The 12297-nt window shown below is 33.0% G+C and overlaps 1 protein-coding gene across 1 annotated transcript in view; it reads left to right on the top strand.

Moving 5' to 3' along the window:
* Positions 1-12297, top strand: part of KIAA2026 (KIAA2026 ortholog) — a 90379-nt gene that overhangs the window by 22904 nt on the left and 55178 nt on the right. Inside the window, 1 exon segment of the mRNA XM_025051405.1 lies at positions 138-338. Coding sequence (XP_024907173.1) covers positions 138-338 — 201 coding nt within the window.

Raw genomic sequence — 12297 nt, forward strand, 5'->3', positions numbered from 1 at the left:
CAAGCATAGTTAAGTAAGGTTGAACTAAATAGTTTTTTTATAGTTAGCGAAAGAGATTCTTCTTGAGATGCTGGTTAAGGGGGTTGATTGCTTACCCAGAAGATTTGACCTTGTGAATTGACTTCTTATTCTCCAAGGCACTTGAGAGAAAAGACAACGATAGCAGTTACATCTAGAGGCTATTATGGATTGGAGGATGAGAAGGGAACTGCATGTACTTCAACAAGGCGTCGGTCAACAACTCGAAGTTTGGCAGGCTTGACAAGTGGAGTTTTTGAATCTATAATGGTTCAAGTTTTGAGACAGGAAGAACAGCTGAGAGCAAAAGAAGAAAAAAGGTAAATGTTAAAAAAAAATTAAGTTCATATTGTTCAGATTTCCAGGAACTACTTTTCAAAAAGTAGCTGTGCAACTTTTGTGTGCCCATATCAAATTTCTGGGCCCATTTTAGTAGTGTTCCAAAATGCATTATCACCAAACTATGAATTTGTAATGAAATACCACAATGAAATATGTTAAAAGCTACAGTTTTAAATTTTAAACCAAATTATTTAAAGCAATACAAAAATAACTTTTATAAAAGATTTCAGAATGCTTTCTAGATTTCTAGATTTTCTTTCAGATGAATTATTTTAAGTTAGAGGAATTTTATATAGATTTTGTAGCTTTAGAATAGACTCATAGACCCTTAAAATTAGGAAAAACTCCAGAGATTATGTAGTTCAAAATGACACATAGGTTCACCTCTGCCAGTTCCTCCATTGGTATTAATTTTCTGGATAACGTCTTACTCTGGGCTCAATTAGTGTTATCTTCTAGGACCTGGGAGCATAGATTGATGGTAGTTATATAATGTTTTACTTATAATGAGACTAGGATTCAAACAGGTGAGTGCTCAAAAAAGACTGGTGATTTTATATACTAAATCAAATCTCAAACTATGTTAGGAACTATTGCTGATGTAATAGGGAACTGTTAATGCTACTTACAGGCAATTTATAATATATTGTTGCTCTTGTAGTCATAAATGTAGCTTGCTTTGATATTTGTAGGATTAGCACTCAACCTTGAGACTTTCTACTACCATACTTTTTATAATTAGGAACCAACTGCAAAATACTCTCTTCCTTGTACAGAGCCTCATAGAACTACTTGTGTTATAGCAAAGGGGATTTTATGGAGAGGAATAAAAATTAATCTGATAATAGTGTGTAATAAATTGGAATGGCAAGAAATTAAAGAAAAAGAAAGCTTGTAGGAAGAAGGCTGTAGTAGTCTAGACCTCTACTACTGGTACCCAGAAATAGGGAGAGGTCAGATTGTTCTAGAAACAATCAGGACTTAGTACCTTCCTTGATATAATGAGAACAGGGAAGAAATAAAGGTGAGTCGGGATGTAGTTGTAAGTGGTAGTAGCAAAAAGAAGATAAAAAAAGAAGAGTGGTTAATATTTATTGAGCATGACTATTTGCTAGGTTTAGCTCTAAGCACCCTGTATGTTCTGAAGCACAGAGAGATTAACTTGCCCAAGATTAGGCAGTTTTTGAGCAGTAAAGATTTGAACACAGGCAGTTTGACTCTAGAGCTTGTGCTCTTAAGCGATGTGCTGTTCTTGTAACTTGTAAAATGATAGAACCAGCAAAGAACATGGAGGAGCTTGAGTCCATGGTGTGGGAAGAGATCAGTGAACTTTAATTTTTGATAAATTGTTGAAAGTGATAAGGGAAACATTTAAACATTAATAGGAAACTAGAAATATGACTGAATCTTTTTCTTTTCTCCAATTTTACATATATTTATGTGTGTCCATAGATGACTAAGATATGAGGAGAAATTCTTTATTACATGTCTTAGTGACTATGATAACTTAATGGAGTAGTATGAATTAAGCTCTCTCTTTGGATACAGTGTTTACTTCTTTGTTAATTATAAGTATTTTAAGCATGGAGCAAAGAATAAATAAAATTATAATAAAGGGCCATGTACCCACTACTTGACAGTTTTTAAGAAATTAAACGTAGATATATTCAAGATTTTCTGTATTCTTTTTCTCTGTCCCTAGAAGAAACCACTATCCTGACTTTATCATTTCCATGCATTTTATTATTGAATTTTAACAATTCTGTTATATACTCTAGATATAAGTTCTTTGTCAGATACAAATGCATTGCAAATATTTTTTTCCCAGTCTGTGGCCTATCTTTTCATTTTTAGTGTTTTTTGAGGAAAAGAAAATATTAACTTCAATTTCAATTAAATAAAATGTTTTGTGCTTTTTGTGACTGAAGAAATCTTAGGTCACCCAAGATTTTAAAGATTTTTCTCCTTTTTCTCCCCTCAGAAATTTCTAAGTTTTATTTTCTATGGTTAAGTCTATAATCCATTTTAAATTCATTTTTGTGTGTGGTTTGAGGTAAGAGTAAAGTTTTTTTCTTCTATATGGATAGCCAGTTCCAGTATTATTTGTTGAAAAAAACTATTTTTTCATCAATGTATTACTTTTGCATATTTGTTGAAAATCAGTTGCACATATATTTGTGAGTCTTTCTGGACTTTGTATTCTGTTCCATTTATCTATTGGTCAATCCTTAGGCTAATACTATATTGACTTGATTAGTATAGCTTTATAGTAAGCCTTGAAATTTGGTAATATGAATCTTCCAATTTTGCATTTTGTTTTGTTTTCAAAATTGTTAGGCTTTACTAGGATCTTTGTATTTCTATGTGACTTCAGAATCATACCTGTAAAAAAAGAGTAAGAGAATTTTGAGATTGCATGGAAGTTATCAGTCAATTTTGAGATAATTGTTTAATTTCTCTCAGCAGTGTTTTATAGTTTTTAGTGTACACATTTTCCACATATTGATTAACTTTATTTCTACATATTTCATATTTTTGATGTAATTGTAAATTACTTTTTAAATTCAATTTATAGTTTTTTGTTGCTAATATATAGAAATACAATTGACTTTAGTATAGTGAAAATCAAAATATTATTGTCTATTTCTACTCTGAGTTTGAAAGATATTAATTGCTTCATGTAGTTTGAAACTCTGGTATTGGATGCATATATATTTATGATGCTTAGGTTTTTTTGATGGATTGACTTCTTATTATGAGTATTCCTTTTTATCCCTGATAGTATTTTTAATATTGTATTTTATCTTCATTATTGGCTTATTAGCTATACATCATTGTTTCACTTGATCTAGCCAAAAGGCTGAGAAGCGATAGCTATACATTGTTGTTCGAAATTTTTTTAGTGGCTGAATTAACATCATAAATAATTTCAAATAGTATACCACTTTACAATATACTTCTATTTACCTCTTGCCATTTGTTGTGCTGTTATTGTCATACATTTTACTTCTACATGTGTTACAAACCTCAATACACTGTTACTGTGCGCATATTAGTTATCTTTTGAAGAAATTTCAGAATAAGGGGAAAAGTATATTTAACTATACATTTACCCTTCCCAACATTTTCTCCCTTCTTTTGTATTAAATTCATGATTCTGTCTGGTGTCATTTTTCTTCTGCCTAAAGAATTTCTTTTAGCATTTTCCTAATGTAGGTCTGCCAGTGATGAATTCGGAAGTTTGATTTTTTTGGTTTGAAAAAAATTTCACTTTATGTTTTGAAGGAGAATACATCTAGGTTGATAGGTTTTTGTTCATTCGTTTTGTGTTTTTTTTTTTTTTTCCTATCAGCACTTTAAGCATGAAATATTTTACCATACATAGTTTTGAAGGGAAATCTGCTGTTCTCTTTATCTTTGTTCTTCTATATATAATGTATCTTATTTCTCTGACTGCTTTTAAAGTTTTATCTTTATTACTGGTTTTCAGAGATTTGATTGTAATGTGGCTTTGGTAGGATTGAGTTTATATATGTGTGTGTTGATTATCCTGTTTTGTATTCATTTTGCTTCTCTGATCTGTACTATAGGCTTTCAATCTTCCTCTCTGTGGTAAATTTTCAAGTTTGCTAATCTTTTCTTCTATAGTGTCTAATCCAGGGAACTTTTTATTTCAGATATTATATTCTTTCGACTCCAGAAGTTACATTTAGTTCTTTTTTTAATATAACTTTTCATCATTATGTTCACATTTTAATGTCTTTTATCTGCTAGCTCCTAATATTTTCTAGGTTTTTCTGTTGACTGATTTTTCTCCTGGTTATAAGTTCAGCTTTTTGGCATGTTCAGTACTTTTTTTTTTTTTTTTTAATTGGAAATTGGACATTGTGAATGTTACTTTGTGAAATAAAAGGATTGGGCTTTTTTCTTGCAGGGAGCTAAGTTCCCTGTAGATCAGTTTGGTGATCCTTTCAAGTCCAGGATTTAAGCTGTTCTAGGGTGGGCCTAGACTAGCCTTTATTCCAGTTCAACACTACTACTAAGCTATCACCTCTCTAAGGTTTCCATTGAATGTCCCAAGTGATGACTGAGGACTCTCCACTCCAGCTAGTCTCTCCATTGTGTGTAAGCTCTCTGAGTTTATAATTTCTTGGTCATTCTTGCCAAACTTTGTCAAGTTTTTCTCTGCAGTCACAGGCTCAGAGTATTTAGCAAAGTCTCAAGGGGACCCTTAGGTAGATTTCTGATGCTCTTTTCTGCATAGCTTCCTTTTCTTTGGAATTATAACTTCTAGGTGCCTCATCCTGCCCCAGTACTGATTTCCTTATCCTGAACTCCACTGGAAAAAAAAATCCCTACACTTGTAGTGTAGACATTGCCTGTAGTCAAAAAGCCAGGTGATTGTAGGGATCACCTCATTTGTTTCACTTCTTGGGGACCATAGTTCTATACTGTTTCATATTAAGTGTCTAAAAAAAATTTGTTTCATATATTTTGCTCAGTTCGTAATTGTTTACAATGGGAAGGTAAGTTTGGTCCAGTTACGCCATTATAATCACGAAAAGAGGTCATTTTGATGCATTTTTTATTTTTTGACTACATACGTATATTTGTAGATAATATATAGCATTGTTTTACATTTTATAACCTTTATATAAATGGCAACTTTGTTTCGCTCAACATTATATATGTGAAATTTATCTGCTCGCTCTTTCTAGCTTATTTCAAGTGCTATTATATAATAGTACATTATCTGACTGCGTTACAGTTTATCCATTTAATTGGTGAGGTGGACATTTTGGATTATTTCTAGTGTTTTCTTCTAGAATGCTACAATAAACATTCTTTTATGTGTCTTCCTTAAGGATGGAGTAGGAGATAAAGAATTGTGTGTATGTGTGCATGCATATGTGCATGCAATTTGCTTTTAATCATGGTCATAGCAAATTCTTAAGAAATGTTACCACAATAATGTGATCTTCTTAAAATTGTCGTGAGGAGGTTATATTGATAAAGTAGTTGCCATCATATTGGTTCTGTATAAAGTATTTAATTATACCAATAAAATGGCTTATTATGTACCCTTAAAGAGTAAACTTAGTATACCTGCTCTTCTTCCTAAATACACATGAATTTTCAAACATTTTATTTTATTTTATTTTTCTCCCTCTTTAATCCCCCCGACATACACACCACTTCTGCCCTTGACCTACAGATATTGCCATCTCCCCTTAAGAACTGGATCTCTGAAGGAGGGGCGTCTCCTGCCACATGCTCATGGCACACACCCGGGGCCTGGCACACCCAGAGCGTGGTCCGTGGCTCCACCTGGGCCTGGACCCAGGACCTTCTGCGTGTAAAGCACACGTGCTAACCAGTACACTATGGAGCCACCCCCAATTTTCAAACATTTTTAACTCGTCACTCTTTCTCAGTCTTAAATGTCATCATTGTCAAATACTTCAATTCCATCTGATTCTTAGTTGCCACATCTCAAATTTTGTCCAAGAGCTTCTCCTTTTCTCACATTACAGTTTCTTCATAGGTAATTTCATCCATGCCCATACCACTTATATGCAAAAGACTCGTAGAGGCATGTATCTTGCCTACTTAACATGTTCTTTGTATGTGTTATCAGTGTGGCACAGTCAAATCAGGATAATTCAAAGAGGGTTTATTTCAAAGGGGTTGAGATACAGCAGAACATTAAGAGATTAGGCTGTTAACTGGGGTGAGCAAGGAGAGAGTTATAGGAGAGAGATACAAAGAAGAGATTGTATTGAATGATATCTTCTTTTGAAGGACACAGCCCAAGGCAGCCTTACAGAGAGGGAGCCAGTGGAATAAATACTTAACTCTACTCCAGTCATCTTCCAGGGCTCTCTTGCCTGAACCCAAGAGAAGCTAGTGGGTAAGGCTCCTTATTAATACAGTTTATACAGTGAAGGATAGAGTAGGTCTGGAGGTAAAAGATATTCAATATAGAGATCTTCAAATTGATAACATCTAAAATTAACTATGAAAGCATGATCTTTCCTCTTAAAATTTGGTCTTACTATAATGTTCCCTGTCTTGGTGAGTAGCACCATTGTGTATTGGATTATGCAAGTTAGGAACCTGGGATTCATCCATGACACCTTCCTTTCCTTTACATGTAAATCAAATCCATCTCCAAATCATGACGGTTTTATTTCCTAAATCTCTCCTGAATCTGCCCACTTCATTCTTATCTTCTCTGCCTCCACCCAGTTCCTTCATCTCTCACTTAGACTATTGTTATCTTAATTGGTTTAAGTGATTAAGACTAGAATGAACTTTTCCAAATGCACATTTGATCATGCCACTTACCTATCCCATTACTTACCATCTCCCCAAAACAAAGCAAGTACAGTTGACCCTTGAACAACAGGGATTGGGGCACCAACCCCCCATACAGTCAGAAATCCATAAATAACTTTGACTCCCCCAAAACTTAACTACTAAAAGCCTACCATTGACCAATAAATAACATAAACAGTTAGCTATCACATATTTTGTATGTTATATGCATTATATAATATATTCTTACAATAAAGTAAGCTAGAGAAAAGAAAATCATAAGGAAGAGAAAATACATCTACAGGACCGTACTATATTGATACTGTTATATTGTCTGTTTACAAGATGAATCATCTGTCAGTACCTACATCAATATTGTCTTATAGGATACAAAACACTGTAGATATTACTAACACTAGACACCAAAAATGAAAGGGTAATGTGAAAAAAATTCACATTAATTTACAGATATAATGATTCATGCATGGATATGAAGAAACAGCAAATATGATTGCTTTATGGTAGCCTAGTATAATAGATACGATTGCTTCCCAGTAATAAAAAATCTCCAAAAGTTTTTAAAATATATTTATTGAAAAAAGTTTTGCATATAAGTGGATCCATGCAGTTGAAACCTATATTGTTCATGAGTCAACTGCAAACATAAAAACTTTTTGAGTTTAATTTATAAGAACCTGCTTTCACTCTTTGGCCTCGCCTAATCTCTCGAACCTCATTATCTACCTTTTCCTCATTTTTGTTATCCTAGCTGTAGTGGCCTTCTTTTCCTCCCTTCAGTGCTAAGAGATGTTAACTTTATGTGGATCCAAATTTAGAGTTCACATAAAAACACATGTAAAATGTATCAAGAATGGTGGTACTTTATTTTTAACCTGTGTTTTCGAAATTTTCTGAAATAAGAATGCTTTTCTTCTATAATTGAAAATATAAGAAGTATTAAAATTTGTAATGTGTCACATAGCTAGTGCAACAAGCAGAGATTTTTAAATGTCTTTTGAGCCTATTCTAAGATTTCTTTTGAGTCCTTAGAAGGAAAATGTGACATTTAGGCAACAACATGTGGTTTGCTACATGGGACTGCTAAACAAAGCCTCTCTCCCTCTGTACAATTACCCTACCATCTATTGTGATACCTGAAATTCTAGCAGTCTATCAATTCTAGCATTCTAATACCCTCTCAAGAGTTAGTGGCCTCAGCCATTAAAAAAAAAAGAAATCTTACCATTTGCAACAACATGGATGGACCCAAAGAGTGTTATGCTGAGTGAAATAAGTTGGACAGAGAAAGATAAATACAATATGATTTTACTTATATGCAGAATCTAAGGAACAAAAGAAATGAACAAATGAGAACAGACTCACAGATACAGAGAACAAACTGGTGATTGCCAGAAGGAATGGGAGTGGGAGGCTGGGTGAAAAAGGTGAAGGAATGAAGTACAAATTAATAGTTACAAAACAGTCATGGGGATATAGATACAGCATAGGGAATATAGTCAATATTATTGTAATGGCTGTGTGTAGTGCCAGGTGGGTGCTAGAGTAATTGAGGAAATCACTTCATAAATTATATAAATGTCTAACCAATGTACTGTATGTGTGAAACTAATATAAAATATGAAAAGAAAGAGGCTAGCAGATATAATCGATAGTATAAAATTAGATTTATAAAGGAACTTCTAAATCATATGGAAAGGTCATATTGGAAGACGGAAGGATGCAAAAATCATACGATTACTACAGCTGTGTTTTAACTTTGAGCATATCTTTTTTTTTTTAATTAAAACCTTTGGCATAAGAGGTAAGAAGAAAAGTTTCTGTCCTAAGTAGGTTAAAACAACTTTTATATCAGAAATTCTAATGCATATTTTCATATGGTAGTAACTTTGGTTATGTGATGGACATTCGATCATTTTTAGCTGATCACTTGGGCAGATTTAAATTATTTTTTTAAATGCCTTTAAGTCCAGCAGTTAGGTTTCTGATTTGTGATCTGTTCCAGTTAAAAGAAGGCAGTCTCCATTCTGTATTTTATTTTTTATACAGTAGTTTCCTTTTGTTTTATAGTAGTATATGCCATAAAAATAATGGTTTCTTATATGATATGGCAAAAATCCCAAATCCAGCATTTCTCTGTTACTATCTTTATTTATTTGGACAGCGTTGGAAACCAGTGTAAAGAAAATGGTGGATGATGTGTGTTGAACAAGGAGGAATAAATATTGAGTATGGCTTGGTAGCCTGGCCATCTTCAGGTCAATGTTAATGGGACAGCAGGCAATCTTGAGACCAGCTGGCATACGGAGGCACTGTTGATTTAGGAGACAGCAACATTACAAGTCAAAGTTCTACGAAAACAGAATGAAAGGGCTGGTTAATTTATAGTTGCTGAAATAGTTTTCACTACTCATGACTACTGCATTCTGTTTATAATGGTGACCTTGAGCAATTAAGGAAAGATAAAATTATACTTTATATACCTGTTTTAATAAGCAGGGAAATATATAATACATTTTATAGTTTTTTTTTTTAAATAAAATTGGTTAAAATTGAAAGTTAGCTTTCTCAAGTAAATTTCTGTTAATCTGGAATATGACATTATTAGGTAGCAGTTCTGATCATTGAAGTCTACTTTAGCTGTATTAAAAGTATTGGATCTGTTCCCTATTATTTTTGAGTACTGTTTGTATTACCAGAAATAGTCTTTTTTTATATTGTTTCATACAGTTGTATAAACTTACCAGCATTTTATTGATTTGGAAATTACTGGAGTTAAAAATGTTTTCTACATTTTTGTGAAATAAAACTTTGACTTATGATGAAGCGATTTATTTTCAAATTCTCTATAACATTAAATAACAGTGACTTAAAGAAGTAGACATTCATCACTTGTGATCACCCAGCATTTTTGAACACTTTCCCTATATTTTGATAATTTCCCATATTACAAGTCTGACTTCCCAAAGTAGATGCCAAAAAATTTATTTTCGTATACCCACTTACTAAAGTGGAGGCATTTGGCCAGTCATATACTGCACACTCGAAATTGCATGGGAACAACATGAGGTGGCAGTGTTGGGCAGGGGAGTTTATGTTTTGCACAAGTGGTAGTGGGAGTTTCTGGTCTTTCTAGGTTACTGGTATCAGAGGTGCCGAGTAGTGGTAGCAATCTAATTTTTCCTGGAGAGGCTCCCAAAGTATGGTTGGAATTCACATCTTCATAAATCTGCTAAATTTGGCTCTCTCATCCTTGATGGAGTTTATGTAAACTCTCTACTAATGTTTAAATAAACTCCTTTTTTGCTTTAACTAACCAGACAAGATTTTTGTTGGCAGCTAAGTATCTCATTGTGATTTTGATTTGCATTTCTCTAACAGCTAATGATGTTGAACATCTTTTTATAAGTTTGTTGGTCATTTTTATGTCTTCTTGGGAGAAGTGTCTTTTCAGGTCCTCTGCTCATATTTTAATTGGATTGTTTGTTTTTTTTACTGTTGAATTGTATGAGTTCTTTGCATATTTTGGATGTTTGACCATTATTGGAGACATTGTTTGCAAATATATTCTCCCATTAGATTGGTTTCCTCTTTGTGTTGGTGGTTTCTTTTGCTTGCAGAAGCTTTTTAGTTTGATACCGTTTCATTCATTTATTTTTGCTTTTATTTCCTTTGCCTTTGAAGTCAAATTCATGAAATCCTCTCTAATCCAAGATCCATGAGTTTAGTACCTATGTTTTCTTCTATGCAATTTATTGTTTAAGGTCTTATGTTCAGGTTTTTGATACATTTTGAGTTAATTTTGATGTATGGTGATAGGTAGCAGTCTAGTTTTATTTTTTTGCATGTGGCTTTCCAATTTTCCCAGCACCATTTATTGAACAGGCTTTCCTTTCTTCCATGTATGTTTTTGGCTCCTTTGTCAAAAATTATTTCACCATATATACGGGGGTTTATTTTTGAACTCTTCAGTTCTGTTACATGAGTCTGGTGTGCCTGTTTTTCTGCCAATGCCATGTTGTTTTGATTATTGCTTTGTAGTGTATTTTGAAGTCAGGCAGAGTGATACCTCTGGCCTTATTCTTTTTTCTCAGGAATTCTTTAACTATATGGAGTCTTTTGTGCTTCCATACAAATCTAATGATTTTTTGTCTTATTTCTTTAAAGAATGCCATTGGGATTATGATGGGAATTGCATTAAATCTGCATAATGCTTTTATTAATAAGGTCATTTTAACTGTGTTGATTCTTCTAGTCCATGAATACAGAATACCTTTCCATTTTTTGTGTCATCTTCAGTTTCTTTCAATAATGTCTTATAGTTTTCAGTTTATAGGTCCTTCATGTTTCATTAGTTTTATTCTTAAGTATTTTATTTTTTTTTGTTGTTACAATTGAAAAAGGAATTGTTTTTTTCATTTCTTTTTCTGAAAATTCATAATTAGAGTATAGGAACGCTATGGATTTTTGTACATTGATTTTGTATCCTGAAACTTTAATGTATTTGTTTATTATTCTAATAGTTTAGAGTATTCTATGTAGAGAATCATGTCACTTGCAAAAAGTGACAATTTGACCTCTTTATTCTCAATTTGGATGTCTTTTATTTTTTTCTCTTGCCTGATTGCTCTAGCTAAGACTTCCAATACTGTAGTGAATAGGAGTGGTGATAGTGGACAGCCTTGTCTCATTCCTGATCTTAGAGGGAAGGTTTTTAGTTTTTCACTATTACATATAATGTTAGCTGCGGGTTCATTGTATATGGCCTTTATTATGTTGAGATACTTTCCTTCTATACCCATTTTATTAAATATTTTAATCAAAAATGGATGCTGTATCTTGTCAGATGCCTTTTCTGCATCTAGTGGTATGATCATATGATTTTTATTCTTTATTTTGTATATGCGGTGTATCACATTAGTCAGTTTGCATATGTTAAACCATCCATTGCCCCTGGGATGAAGCCCACTTGATCATGGTGTATAATCTTTTTAATGTATTGTTGTATTCGATTTCCTAGTATCTCATTTAGGATTTTTGCATCTGTGTTCATGAGAGTTTGGTCTGTAGTTTTCTTTTTTTGTGTTATCTTTACCAGGCTTTGGTATCAGGGTAATGTTGACCTCATCAAATGAGTTAGGAAGTATTGCCTCCTCTTTAATTTTTTGGAAGAGTTTGATGAGAATAGGTATTAAATCTTCTTTGAGTGTTTGGTAGAATTCACTGGCAAAGCCGTCTAGTCCTGGACTTTTACTTTTTGGGAGGTTTTTAATGATTGTTTCAATTTCCATACTGTTGATCATTCTATTTAGATTTTCCAGTTCTTGATTCAGTCTAGGAATCAAGAATCAGTCTAGGAATTGTGGTTGGAGAATATGCTTAATACGATTTCAGTCTTCTTAAATGTGTTGAGGCCTAGTTTTGGGTTCCAATATACGGTCTATCCTAGAGAATGTTCTATGTGCACTAGAGAAGAATGTATAATCTGATGTTTTGGAATGAAAGGCTCTGTAAATGTCAATTAAGTCCAGTTGTCTAATGTGTCATTTAAGGTTCATATATCCTTATTAATTTTCTGTTTGGATCATGTATCCATAGCTG

This window comes from Pteropus alecto, unplaced genomic scaffold (assembly GCF_000325575.1).
Source record: "Pteropus alecto unplaced genomic scaffold, ASM32557v1 scaffold95, whole genome shotgun sequence".
Taxonomy (NCBI): domain Eukaryota; kingdom Metazoa; phylum Chordata; class Mammalia; order Chiroptera; family Pteropodidae; genus Pteropus; species Pteropus alecto.